General features: G+C 52.5%; 1 protein-coding gene across 3 annotated transcripts in view; it reads right to left on the bottom strand.

The window, feature by feature from the left end:
- Nucleotides 1-2,118: 2,118 nt before the first annotated feature.
- The window catches only part of KCNJ10 (potassium inwardly rectifying channel subfamily J member 10), a 50,728-nt gene continuing 38,190 nt past the window's right edge, over nucleotides 2,119-14,656 (bottom strand). For 2 of the 3 annotated variants that reach the window (XM_044990765.1, XM_044990766.1), the window contains exon 2: nucleotides 2,119-5,188. In XM_044990765.1, coding sequence (XP_044846700.1) covers nucleotides 4,052-5,188 — 1,137 coding nt within the window. In that variant the 3' untranslated portion in view covers nucleotides 2,119-4,051. Of the gene's footprint in view, nucleotides 5,189-5,446; nucleotides 5,471-14,656 lie in introns of those variants that run through there. The other variant, XM_044990764.1, reaches the window with a different exon arrangement.

Here is a 14,656-nt window from a genome sequence, read left to right as displayed (position 1 = left end):
AGGCAGGGGCAGGAGCAGGCCTGCTGGAAGGCAGCACCGCGGACGGGGAGCGTGGCCAGTGATATTTAAAGGCACCAGCCTAGGCCACAGCAGACCTGACGTCTCTCTCTGGCTCTGCTACTGGCGTGACGTATGACCTTGACCCCGTCGCTTTTCCTTTCTTTGTCTATGTAGCTTGCTGGCTCTTGGGGCAGGGACTGTCTCTCACGATGGGTATGTACAGCACGGAGCAGATGGGGCCGATAGATGCTAATATAATGCTAATAATAAAAGCTCTTTGTGCTGGACTGAGGCTGGACATGGAGCTGTGTCATTCAGCAACATCTGTGATCCCAGCTCTGCTGTGATGCTACAGGGTGAGCTAGTATTGCAGCAGGAGGATGTGCGTGGTTGCCTGTATCTAGCCAGCGTTCCTTCCAGGGCTGAAGAGCTCAGACCAGAATTCAGAGAGACCCTGACATAGGCTGAGAGCTGAAGAGCCAGAGAGAACCACCTGCATCCTCCAAAAAGAATCTCCCTTTATACTCATCGCGGTGTTCATGGGAGGTGTGAATTTGAATAAGGTCCGTGACCCCTGCAGAGGCAGCCTGCCTCCCCGCTCTGGGCATGGCGACGTGGATCACATGGTCGCTCCGCCACTCAAGTATGGTGTGTCCGGAGAGGTGGATGCACCAAACCTGAGTAGCGCTGCGACCGCCCGGAACGGGGAGTCAGCCCCCGCCCCCAGGGACAGGAGCCGCTGTTCTGGAGTGAATGCAGGCCAGGCTCGTTCTCAACGCCCCCGCAACCAAGTCGTGACTCTTCCGTGACTATGGGTCTTTTTCCCCCCCATCTCCACCATGGAATTAACTAAAAATTTGCATGGCAAAGTTGTAGCCTCAATCACAGTCCAGCCCCCTCCCTGCTCCATCAGGAGATGCTCTCTCCAGTCCCCTGGCCTGGCAATATCTCAGGCGTGTTGTAATTATCCTCATAGCCTAAAGGGATAGGAATGGATGTGAAACTGACATTCGTAAGTTACATGGTTGTAAACAAACAAACAATTTTTTTCTGCATTCCGGGAATATCAGCGCTGAAACTGACTGGCAGCTAGTTCAGGGCATAATAATTGCACTTTAATATCCCTGATGGGAAAAATTCTGTATGGTTTTGTGGGGATGAAGCTAACACTGAGCTCTAGAAACAGAACAGGGAAAGAGAGAAATTATAGGGTTCTTTAGAATTTAATAGATAATCTAGGGTGACCAGACAGCAAAAGTGAAAAATCGGGACAGGAGGTATAGGAGGTATAGGTGTAATAGGAGTCTATATAAGAAAAAGACCCAAAAATTGGGACTGTCCCTATAAAATTGTGACATCTGGTCACCCTAAAATAATCTGAGCCTGCCTGTGGGTTTTTTGAACCAACCCAGAGATCATAGCAGGGATAATCTATCATACTGTGGTGTTTTCTGTGGGACGTTTCCATCATGTGATCAAATCTTTGCTGGTATTTTGCAATGGGAAATAGCAGAACAACTCTGATATTCAGCTTTGGAAAGTGCCTCTGTGGCAGTTATTCACTAGGGATTTTGTAAAGCACAATGTGTGCCATGTTAAAAGCAATGTCAAATTAGCTCTGAACTGTTACTGGCTGCTGTGTAAATATTAAGCTTTGTTTTTTGTTTAAAAAATAACTCTTAACTCATTAAAAAGAACTCTCTGCGGAAGCTATTACCATCACTCCAGTAATAAACTAAACTAGTCTGTCTGCATTTTTACACGATACCATGACTCTAGGGAGACAGAGAATTAAACATTGTTTCACTTCGTTTTCACATAGCAGAGAACAAATCAGCCAACAGTTAGTTCCCTGAATAGTCCTCTGCCTTTTAAAAAGTTAGAAGATCTATCCTGGTCAATCTAGCGCTTTTCCACTGTGTATGTTTGTCAGTGTATATTTGATGAAGTTTTTTTCTTTTTAAAACTATCATAAAAAAAACCCCTCCAAAACCCTTAAATGAAAGAAACTGATCCACGAGCAAACTGTTACGGGGACCATGTGGCAGGAACAAAATCAATTTCAAATGGCACCCAAAACACAGACACAGGACTGCAGATCAGTGTATAATGTCCCCACTCCGTCCCCAGACTTCCACAACCCGGCTGTGAACCACTGATCCTTGAAATGCGGGACAAAGATCGGATGTGAGAGCCGGCAGATCAGAGAGCCTGGATGAAGTGGGAGCAAACATTTCATTAACACCGATCAGGGTTCCCATAGCCTCAGCTTCTGGATTCAGCATTTCTGATGTCAGTAATTTACAGTAATAAAGAACGAGATCACAGCAGGTCTATTTGGGACAGTGGAGGTCAGGCTGGGTCTAAGCTGCATGCCTGTACCTGGGGCTCGGGTACAAAGAAGAGGTAAGGGTCCACCTTCATTTTAACTTCACTGGGGTATTGCTGGTTTCCGGCTTGAATGCGGGGGATTCGTACTGGTTGGTGTGTCTGTCACTGCTGCTCTCTTCTGGATGGAATCAGAACTGCTTGACCACCCATCATAGGCCCTGTATTGCTAAGAGTTGATGAGGATTCTCCTTGAGTGCAGGCAGCAGTGGCTGGGAGCGCCTACCCGCGGGCATTCCCAAGCCTGCAGCATGGTGATAACCGCAGTGAAATCCAAGCCAGATTTCTTAGTGTTATAACCATTGTGCGGACAAGAGCCAACCCAAGCTGATGATGCAAAAACTGCGCCCGGTCCCGGTTGAAGTGCAGCTTCCCTCAGGTGCGATGAAAAGCCCCAGAGAGGTCCGGGGTGGTGAGCAGCAGAGACACAGAGCCAGTGTGCAGTCTCTCTAATTGCTGGCTCTGGGGTCTGTGTGTGGCTCTGCCAGCCCTGGGTCCAGCTGAGAAGCAGGCAAAGGGGCTGAATCTCCCGTCATGGCCCTATACCGTGTGCACGACATCCCAGGAAAATAGACCAGCACATGGACCACATGAAGGCCCGTGGACAGCAGAAGGTGTTTTGAGCTGGGACCATTTCTCTTTTCAAAGCCTCTTGCTGCCCTCTCTTCATTCCCAAGGAGACAGTTTGGGGGGAGGGGTCTCAGAGATCCATTGTTTCTGTTGGCAAAATCCTACCCCCAATCTCCCCCCAGCAAATTTAAACAGAAATGTTTTTTTTCCCACAGTGAGCCGGTGGAACTCACTGCCACAAAGGTCAGAGAGGCCAGGAGCTTAGCAGGATTTGCAAAAGGACTGGGCCTTTTTCTGTGTAGCAAGAAGATCCAGAGTTGGAAGAGTAAGGGGCTTTGGAAGGGGCTCGCCACCCATCTGCTTCAGGGCCAGCGGAGGTCAGGAGAAAACTTCCCCCCGACCAGCTTATTCCATTGCTACAGAGTTTCAGCCTCTGAGGACGCTGGTGCTGGCCACTGTCGGAGACAGGCTAGTGGGCTAGATGGGTCCTTGGTTGGATCCAGTGTGGCCATTGCTATGTTCCTAGGTCCTGGGCAGGGGAGGGAGGTGCCAGCTTCTTTTGGAGCCACCTGGCACTGTCTCTGTCTTTTTCTGGCAGGTTAGCTGGGCATTAGGCTTGAGCCGGCGTGGCGAGGACGGGGTCAGTTCGAAGGCAGAGTTACCCCCCCACGCCCTACAGAATCAGTGTTCTGTGGTGGGAGGATGCAGTCCTCCTGGCTGGTGACCAGCTGTCCCGCAGGAGGCCCTGGTGCTCCCAGACAGTCATGTTGCCATCACCACGCTACTGAAAAGGAGGGATTGGAAAATGCTTTGGCAAGGGAGAAGGAAGAGTTGCATCCCAGCTGCTCCCTTGGGCCCTGGGGCTCCCGGAACTAGCGAGAGCAGGAGTGGCACCTTTGGGGGAACGAAAGCTGCCATCCTCCGGTGGATGCACTGGAGTTGCCCCGTGAGACATGAAGGAAAAGGGGGAAATGAATGAAAGAAGGAAGGAGAGGCGAAGAAAGAAAGAGAGAGAGAGAGACCAGGGGAAACAACCAGCTCAAAAGAAAGGCTGAAGTGATTCTCCTTGGAGCTCAGTGTTGGATGGGCAGGATCAGACGTTGCTGATGCGGACGCTCAGGGGGCTGCCCTCCCGCTCTGATTTCTCCCGGAAGGTCTCCTCCAGCTTCAGCTTCTCGGGGTCCCCGAACCGCACTGTCTCGTGGACGCAGCACAGGGGCGACACCTTGACCACCTGGTCAAACAGGCTGAAGTCGGCCACGTACTTGCCGCTGGCCGAGAGGGAGATGACCGGGCTGAACTCGTAGCCCCACAGGATCTCCTCAGGCAGGTACGAGGTGCGCACCTGGCAGGTGGCGCTGGTCGACTCCACTGTGCCGCTGAGGATCACCACCAGCTCGAAGTCTCCTTCGCCCGTGCGCAGGGCTGTGTCCCGCAAGGGACTGGCGTCGTCCACCACGTGGTAGAAGGTGAGGGGTAGGATGAGGAAGGGGCTGTCGGAAGACGTGTCCACCTGGAAGTCCACATTGACCTGGTTGAGCCGGACGCAGTCCCCTTCCTTGGTGAGGTAGGTGTTGAGCAGCTTGCCGGTCACCTGGCAGCCAATTAACAGGCTCTTGCGCATGTTGGCCACTCGGATCATCAGGCAGGTCTTGCCGTTGTGTTGGGCTACCACCGCATTCTGGCTGAACTTGATGGTCTCAGCTCTCTTCTTGGGACGGGCGATCTTGGCCAGGAAAGTGCCGGTGATGAAGATCTCCATGATGGTGGTGAGAACCAGCTGGCTGATGAGCAGCACAATGGCCAAGGGGCATTCCTCGCTGATGTAGCGGAAGCCATAGCCAATGGTGGTCTGGGACTCCAGGGAGAAGAGGAACGCTCCAGTCAGCGTGTGTACCTGCATGACACACGGGGTGTGGTTGGCCGGGGGGTCGAACTCCAGTAGGTCCCCATGCAACAAGGCCACCAGGTACCAGATCACCCCAAAGATGAACCAGGTGCCGGCAAAGGTGGCGGAGAAGAGCAACAGCTTGTAGCGCCACTGCATGTCAATGAAGGTGGTCCACAGGTCCTTGAGATAGAGGAACCGCTTGTCAGCGATGTGCTCCATCCGCACGTTGCTCCGGCCGTCCTTGGTCATCACGCGCCGCTTGCGCAGGCCGGAGCCGATGAGGGGGCGGCTGTCGGTCTGGGTGGTCTGGCTGTAATACACCTTGGTGGCAGAAGTCATCTGGAAGAGAGGGCACAAGGGATGGGACATGGTTAGGAGCCACCTCAGGATGGGCTGAGATCAGACTCAAACGAGGGCCCTTGGGACTGAGCGTGGACAGCAGCTGGATGAGACAGACAGACAGACAGTCAGCCTGTATGCGGATTGCTGGGTTGGATAATGTATTACTAAGTAATTTATTATTAAAGCTAGTGAATGTTTGCCACTTTAGCCAACTGGACGGGAGGGAGACGAGAGGCGGTTTCTATTCGCTGTTACCTCTAGGAATGTTAAATGTTTCATTCAATGATCACCGTGGGATTTTTGTGATTGAGATCCTGCCCTCTATCTCCACCAGGGACACTGGAGTGTGTTTATTAGCCCTTCTGATTCCTGGGCTCACGTATCAGCCTTTCTCCACCGCGCGCTCCAAATACTGGAGAAGCCTGCAAGAGAAAATTGCAAATTAACCACGAGGGGGCAGGATTCTATTAGTTTTAATAATAAAATTACTTAGTGATACATTATCTTTTAGATTCTACACCGCTTCTGGGCAGGGACAGTCTGTACAGCTCCTAGCGCAACTAGAATCCAAGCCGCCTTCTTTTTCTTAAACAACCCTGACAGTTCTTCGTCGATTTGCTAGAACTGAAGTGACTTACCCTGATAAACTCAATGCGCAGACCCCTTTCCTTCCCACTGGGTCGTGTCATGAAACCAAATGTGCCAGCTTTTCAAATGGGGAGTGACCCAGGGATTAAATACCCGGGCACGGATGTGATCTCCTCAAATGCATTGTCAGCTGTTAAATGCTGTAACTGGAAGCAGATGGGCCATGACTGTAATTCTACAAGGCCTGTGGGCGAAGCAGAAAGTCAGCGTCTCTTTCAGGCGCATTGGATCTAACCTGCCGGGCAGACAGACGGACCAAACAATCCAGCTACCTACCTGACAAAGAGGGGAAATCCTGGCCCGTTGAAGTCAATGGTAAAACTCCTGCTGACTTCACTAGGGCCAGCACTTCACCCAAAGGGTCCGTCTACACTGCCAAGAAACACCCGCCACACCGAGTCTCGGAGCCTGGGTCAATTGACTCAGGCTTGTCGGGCTACAAACAGCAGCGTAGATGTTGGGGCTGGGGCCGGAGCCTGGGCTCTGAAACCTGGCTGGGGGCAGGAGGGTCCCAGAACCCAGGCTCCGGCCACAGCGTCTATTTATAGCCCCACAAACCCAAGTCATTTGACCCTGCTCTGAGATGTGATGCTGTGGGGCTTTTATTGCAGTGTAGACGAACCCGCAGACACTGTCTGTCTCTTGTCATACGAATCTATCTAGCTACCGAACGATTGTCATTTATACCTCTCTCTCTTCATACACCCATCTCTTTTGATCTCTCTCTATCCCCAAACACCTTATCTATCTATCTATCACTGAAGCCTTCCCCTGTTTTGCCAATAGGACCATCCTCAAGGTGTGTGTGTTGAGCGGGTTCCACAGGTTAAGGGTGTGGAGCTGCAAAGTATCCTCAGGTGGAATTAATTTTTCCACAGTCTGGTGCAGGAGAGGGGTGGGCCTATGTGCAGTGGACTTTCCCCATTCTCCTACCTCCCCCCCGCCCCCAGCCACACACAGCCTACTCCTGCCTGACACGTGGCTTTCTGGTCCGGGAAAGGATGTAGGGGTTGCAGCTGGGGAGGGATGGAAGTGGCTGATCATCCCTTTCAAAATGGGAAGGAAGCCAGATGTGAATCTCCTTCTCTACCAGTACAGGCCCGTGCAACCTGAGCTAATGGGCATCTCCATTAGCCGTTAGCAGTAGAGGGCCTATGACACACATCCAGGCAGCTCTGTACAGTAGCATGTGAATCCCTGAGACCACTGGGCTCTAGCCTGAGTTGGAACTAAGCAAGGAGCCTGATCTTATTTGGAAATGACCCATATGTGACCGACTCCCTAGATCCTTGAAGCAGCCTGAGCGCTCACAGGCTGAGGGTGTGTCCTGGGTTCAGGGCAGGTGTCATTACTAGGAGAGGATGTTACAGTTATGACTCTAATCTTACCCCAAGGAACTTCCCCAGGCTGCTAAACTGGTCCTCAAAAGTCCTCAGATTGTATTTTTTTCAGCCTGAAGACTCTCCAGAGACCCAGAAAAGGACCCCAAAGCCAATGCATCAGATCCTTTCAAACCTTAGAGATTGGCCTTTTTGACGCTAGGCCTATTCTTATTTATTTGTACGACAGTGGCCCTGAGAGGCTCCAGCTGAGATCGGGGTCCCATGGGGCCAGGTGCTGCACAGACACGTAGTGTGTGAGATGCCCGGACCCCACATTGCTCACAGTCTAAACAGATGATGGGTAGGGGAAAAGGAAACTTTACTTTCCCCCACTCCCTGTTTTACAGACAAGGAACTGAGGCAGAGAGATTAAGGGTCAGATCCCCAAAGAAATACAGAAGTCTAACTCGCATTGAGGTAGGTGCCGTAAGTATCTTTGAAACTCTGGGCCTAAATAAGTTGCCCAAGGCCACACGGAGACTGTATGGTAGAGAAGGAAACAGAACCGCTGTCGTCCAAGGGCTAGTTTAGGTCAGGGCTTTGGTCCTGTGATGGGGTATTCACCCACACCGGAGTGGAAGGGGTTAATGGAGGCCTCATGGGCCTACCACACCCTGTCCCAGAAAGGAGCAGTGGAGGTGAGTCCTCCAAGCAGCCTAGGGAGGCTGCGCAGGAAGCAGCCAATTGGAGGGAGGCCGCATGGAACAGCCAGTCAGGGCCCAGGAGGGCTCACATAAAAGGAGCTGCAGGGCCAGAGACGGTCAGCGGCTGCTGGGCACTCAGGGAATGAGCAAGGGATCCCTGAGAGGATTAGTAGTACCTTGGACAGAGCAGCTGCTAGCAGAGACCGGGGGAGCATGAGGGAGCTCCTGGCTGGCTACTGGGACTAGTGGGCTGAATGCCCCGAGAAGAGGGCGAAGAAGATGCTGGGGATTCATGGAAGTGGCCCAGGGTATCGAAGCAGCAGAGACAGAAGTTAAAGAGGCTCAGAAGCAGGCTGCTATGCGCTGGGACCCAGAATAACGGCTGGGCCTGGGACCCCTTCCCCACCACTGGGGAAGTGGCAGGATTTGGACGACAATACTGATTCCCCCGCCGCACACACAGGAAAGGGGGGGATACTGATGGTGGCATGACTGGAGGGCCGAGTCATGAAGAGGACGCTGCACCACTTGGATTGAGGTGGGTCTGCAGGCGGAGATGACAACAGAAGAGGCAACACCAGGAGAGGGGACATGGGGTGGCAGAGCTAATCCCCGTGACAGCCAGCAGGAGGTGCCGCTGTGGTGAGTGGACCCCGTGACAGACCCCAGGGCCAGCCTTCGTCTACCATTTAATTCCTAGTCTTTCCCCACTACGTTTCATTTGTCGCTCCTATCAGTTCTGCTCCAGCATGCTAGCAACAAGGGAGGCATGAGGTCACCAGATGCTGTGATGGTGAGTTACTTTGGCCTCTTTCTGAGCAGGGACTTAGAGTGCCGACTGTTTAGCTTGTCAAAAAGAAGCCTGAGAGGCCACTTGATTACTGCATATCTGCGGGGAGGGGATAGCTCAGTGGTTTGAGCATTGGCCTAATAAACCCAGGATTGTGAGTTTAATTCTTGAGGGGGCCATTTAGGGAACTGGGATAAAAATCTGTCTGGGGATTGGTCCTGCTTCAACCTCCTGGGGTCCCTTCCAACCCTGATATTCTATGATTCACAGGGGGGAGAAAATCTCAGGTACTTAAAGGCTCTCTCCCTAGCAGGGCATATGAAAAGCCAAGAAACTGACACCAGACAAATTCAAATTAGAAATAAGGCACATGGTTTTTACCAGTGTGGGTAACAAAGCTCTGGAACAAGAGCAGTGCTGGGGTCTCCATCTCTTGGTCAAGCCTGGCTGCCTTTCTGGAAGCTGTTCCTGAGCCAAACACCAGTGCCTGGGCTCAGCTCAGGGGTAACGGGTGAAACGTAAGGACTGTGGTATACAGGCAATCACAGGGGATGATCTAATGGTACCTTAAATGCTGTGAATTCACAAAGGGCTGGGGGAAAAACCAGGTCATTCTAATGTCCCAGTCCCTTCAATAATAATAGATACTCCAAACCTCCTTTCCCCACTTTCACAAGAAAGTGTCACTCTAACCCCACCCCTGGCCAGAGCACAGGGGTCATGATACTGTACATGGATTTGTTCTGATTGGTTAACTAGGCAGTGTAGAAAGATCAATAACCACCAGGGATAAATAGATCTTTGGCATGATAGTGATTAACCCACACAGCAGTGGCTGCAAAAGCTCTTGCTGGACATGGATTTCCTGCCCCACTTTAGCTGATATATGTTGGTGGTGGTGTTATAGCCAGAGCCCAGGGTGTTGTACAGACACAGAGACAGTCCCTGCCCCAAAGCATTTCAGACAAGGTGTGGGATAGGAGGTGACTTATCTTAGGTCTCCTGATTCCCAGTCTAGCCCCTATTCAGGGGATCTCAGTAGCTGCCCTAAGACTTCAGTCTGAGCCCCCTTTCATAGAACATCAGGCTTGGAAGGGACCTCAGGAGGTCATTCAGTTCAACCTCCTGCTCAAGGCAGGACCAATCTCCAATTTATTTATTTATTTATTTAGCCCCAGATCCCTAAATGGCCCCCTTGAGGATTGAACTCACAACCCAATGCTCAAACCACTGAGCTATCCCTCCCCCCAGCTTAGCCTGGCTTAAGGAAGGCTTTGCCCTGGTCCTGTATCTCCAGTCTCTGAGATTATGTTCGCCAGCCACTGAGCTCTCCTTTGGCAGCTGATTCCCAGGGATAAGATAGAGCAGGACGTGCAGTACACAGTGGTGAACGGGAGGGGGAGCTCAGGGAGTTAGGATGCGAAGGAGGGTGATGGGGCAGCTTTTACAGTAAGGGGGAGAGAAAAGGATCATGTGACCCATGATCTGACCCCTGCTCACTTTAGTCACAGCACAACACCTGTAGTGGGATAACGCTGGCTGCAGACCAGGCCAGCAGGGGAGGGTGTCTCTGATCCTACCTCCGTCTAGTATGTAGCCAGCCCTCATTACCCAGCGCCGCAGTGCCGTGATCCCCAGAGTCTCCAGTGGGAGGTAGGCACCTAAATATCCTTGTGGGTCAAGCCTGGAGTGACTTGCCCCAGGTCATCCAGGAGTTCTGCGGCAGAGCAGGGAACTGAGCCCAGGCCACCAGCCAGCTCTCTAACCACTGGCCCATCCTGCCTCTTAGGGCGTTATGCGGTCAGACGAGCCCCTCCTAGCCAGCGGACGCCTCTCAGGGTTTGAGTCCCACCGGGGCGGCTAGTTTCTAACTCGTACATGTACACACTGCAGTCAGCAGATGGCTGGGAACCCTGACTCCTGGAGCTGCATAAGCACCGGCCCCGACCCTGATGGAGGAACCTTTTTCACATGGCTGTGGGTGGCTGCCTGTTTCAGATGACCCCAGTCCAATTCCCAGGTTGTCAAACAAGGCTGCCTACCCTTAGGGAGCCCCCTAACGGGTGCTATGAATGAACAGGCTACGGAGCTGATCCTAAGCTCTTTCAAGTCAATTTGAGTCTTTCCACTGACTTCAGCTTGCTGTGGATCGGGCCCTGAGCCAAAAGGACTTGCACGGTGATTAAACAGCCCCCATGAGTATCAGGAGAGGGTCATTTGGCAGCCGTTTCTGTTGGGATTAGTGTGACCAGATAGCAAGTGTGCACCCAGAGTTACCTGGACACCCAGGGCCTATTCGCCACTTAAGCGCTAGCAGTTTAAGTGGTAACCAAGCTACGCGATGAGCATTCTCAAGCAAAAGTCTGCAGCTTTACAACCATTTCCCCCATATCGGTGAGTCCAGCACAGAACCCAGGCCCTGCCTTTTTCCACGCTGAATTCAGCCCACTCTGAATTTCCCCCACCCCAGTGGAAGTTTGTCAGGGAGGCTTCTTTGCGGGAAAAGCAGCTGTTTGGCGGGGAAGAGCTGACAGATTCCCAGCCAGGGCTCAATGCCATTTTGCTGGCACGGAAATTTGCAGTGAAAAGAAAATGTTTTGCTTTTTTCTCTCACCCCCACCCCCGCTAATCCACATCAATGTTCATTTCCTGCTGGTGGGGAGAGTTGCTTGGCAAAACTCTAACCTGCCGGTGTCCGGTTTTGTGGACTAGGCAGAGGTTCTGCCAGCCACGGAAATCCACGTGATGGCTTGTAATTGACATGATCACTGGGTTCCATGTGAACAGCACGACCTGGGTGATCAGTGGAAGCGACCCATAAAACAGGATGGATGTGATGTGATACGAGGCAATTCCATCCCTACTATCCTTCCGTAGAACTCAGGGGGTTACACCAGGGCTTTAATTTGGCCCACTGAACCTTTTATCCCTAAATTGCCAGTTCAAACCCAAGTTTCTGGATCGCGATAAGCCACTCAAACTGATTTAACGGCGTCCACACAAGGGGCTTAAACTAAATCAGCTTTGAAACTACAGCTTGGTTGGCAGATGAGTTTTTTTTCCCCTATGAAAATTCCAGGTTTTCATTGAAAAGCAGAAAACAAACAAAACAAAACCACCCTGCAATTTTTTTCAGATTTCAGCCATGGAAAACTGATTTAAAAAAAATTTCAATGAAAACTGAAATATTTTGGTACAAACACATAGTAACACTCCAAGAAGTTTACAGTCTAAGACAAGGCAAAACAGGTGGGCACAAGAAGGAAGTGGCTGGAGAGAGGGTGCAGGGTGCAGGGGGGAGAGTGGAGAACCAAAGATAACGTAGGATGTACTAGCACACATTAGCTGTGTGCCGTTTTGAGCCAATCAGGGGCGGTGATCACAAAATTTCCCATTGGCTTTTCAGCCTGTGAACTATTTTGGATTCTGCGTCATGTCTCTTTAATTATTGTTCCAGCCAATGTATCGGTACTGAAGGTCCAGCAGCCTGCAGTTCCCAGGATCTCTCCAAGGGGCATCCTGAAAGCTAGTGGGCCTTTCTCTCCATCACTGTCGTCATTTACATGAGTGCAGATCGCTGCCATTCTGATTTACCCCTGCATCGCACTGGTGTAAACGCCGCCCCGAGGTGCGCAGGTGCAGGGTGATGGAGAATCAGGCCCCAGTACAGCGTTTGCTCCATTCCACTGCTCTGATCTAGGGCCTGGTTTTAATAAGATTGATGTTGTTTTGGCAGGGGTCACCAGATGGCGCTCTTTCACAGTCATAGGAGTGGTGGTAGTTCGGGGTGATGCTGAATTCTGGGGGGGCTGTTGCAAGCAATAGGGCAGTTTGGTGGAATCTCTCTAACTACAGTCAGGTCTAGGGGCAGAGCTACACCCTGGGAACCGGCCGTGGGTGCCTGGGCCGAGACGCCTGCCTGCTATCTGGGACGCTGGTGCATCTAGTGTAAATAAATGAGTTACATTCAAAAGTCCTCAGTCTCTGCAGCCCTGCTCAGTCCTCCTGTGGGACACTGACCTGCCAGCAGAGCGGTGACAATATCTGCCCCAACAGCAGCAGCTGCCCCCCTCCACCAGTGAACCTTGACCATGAGCTGGAGAGACCAGCCCCAGGGCTGAAGCGGGAGCTCGGTCCCTCTGACCTGCTCGGCTCTTGCTGTCCCTGCTGAGGGAGCAAACCTGGCTGCCGCTTGGGAAGATGATTTTTGTGGGGGAGACATTCGCCCGCTAGGAACCAGACTGAGACCCGACAGACTCGTTTCACCCCCGGGGACCATGCAACAGCTATAAAGACCCCCCTGATCTTAAACCAGCCCTGCCACGGATTTGCTTGTGGACCCCTAGACCTTATCTCTCTCCTGCTCTTCCTGGCTGCTCCAGCCTGCTCCCAGTGCTTCCCTACAGCCTCTCTGCTGTGAGCACACGCTCCTTCTCCTCTGCATCTCCTGCCACCTGCAACCGGCCCCAGCAGCCTCCCTCTCCCTCACATGCCCACTGCCCAGGCCTGGCCATTCCTTTCCCCGCTGGGAGAAGGGCGTGGCTAGGATCTGCATGCAGCGCGGTGCGAAATCCAGCCGTATTAGCAGCCTGTAAAAACCTGTTGATCTATCCCCAGACACCGCCCCCATCTATCTATCTGTCCCTCTAACTATCCCCATACACACCCCTCTCTCGCCCTCTCCATCCCTCCTGTCATCTCCGTGCCCCTTTCGGAAGGGGGGCGGGTGTGTCTGATGGGCCACATCAGTCACTCGCTAGTTACCCTCCTCCCCAGGGAGCCTTGGGTGCCTTTGTTTGTCACATGCTCTGGGACCCTCCGATACCAGGACCCATAAAGCACCGACCTGCAAGATGCCCTAAGTAGATCACGCCTCCTCTCGCCAGGCAGGCAGCCTAGGCTCCTTCACCCCAAGAGTGCTCCTCTCCCCACCCTTCCTCTCTTCTTTCATTACTGTCACTTTTCCTCAGTGGAGGAGCCAGGCCATGAGAATGCGGGAGCACGAATCCCCCGCAGGTGCACCGGCCTGTCACCCAGAAGGCCTCGCACACTGTCTCACCGCACGGCTGAGGAGTAACCGGGGAAGACAGCTCCAGTCACTGGAATGGAAGAGTAGGCCAGGCACAAAGGCATCTCCAGAATTTACTGGAGAGGAGTTCCCAGCTGATCTTGCAGCTAAAGCACAGGACCGGGAGGCAGGATGCTTGGGTTCTGTTCCTGGCTCTGCTACTGTAACCACCCTGGGCCTTGCTTTCCCCATCGGCACCACGGGAGACCAGTTTCCCAGGGCTGCTGGGAGGCTGACAGGTGTCTATAAAGTGCTTTGGGATCCTCAGGGTTGGGGGTAATGATTGCAGGCAGAGGGCAGATGTAATTAGCGAGAGGAAATATCTGGCTGTGAAATGCAAAACTACAGGCCCATTCCCCTCGCCCGGTGCTATCACCAGCTACTTACCAGGCTGCCGGACACATGTTCACATCTCAGCTATTGACCTCAAAGCACTTTGCCAAAATGGGCAGCATCAGCACCCACAGTTTTACAGAAGGGGAAACTGAGGCACAGAGAAGAGAAGTGACTCACTTAAGTGCACACAAAAAAATGATTCCCATCCCAGAATAGAACAGAACCCAGGCCTCTTGGCTGCAGCTCCCCTGCTTTAACCCAACAGGTAAAATCCCAGTGCTGGGAACAGAACCCAGGAGCTCTGCCCACCTGTTGCCTCCTGCATCCCACAGCTAGTGGTTAAAGGAGGGGGCTAGGAGTCAGGACTCCTGGGTTCTATTCCCTGCTTGGGGAGGGCAGTGGGGACTAATGGTTAAAGTATCGGGGGGGCTATGAGTCAGAGCTCTGGGGGTCTTGTCCCAGGTTTGGGAGGGCAGTGATTAAAGTAGGAGCTCTCAAGACCAGCTACAAGTCCAGGGAGCTATGGTGACTGCCCACCTGGGGGAACCAGCGGGGAGGAGGTGGTGGGAAGCTGTGGATACAAGGGAGGGTCAGTTG

The sequence above is a fragment of the Mauremys mutica genome, chromosome 17, assembly GCF_020497125.1.
Source record: "Mauremys mutica isolate MM-2020 ecotype Southern chromosome 17, ASM2049712v1, whole genome shotgun sequence".
In the NCBI taxonomy this organism is placed as follows: Eukaryota; Metazoa; Chordata; order Testudines; family Geoemydidae; genus Mauremys; species Mauremys mutica.
Note: the sequence above shows the minus strand (reverse complement) of the source record. Positions and strands in the feature narration are given on the sequence as shown.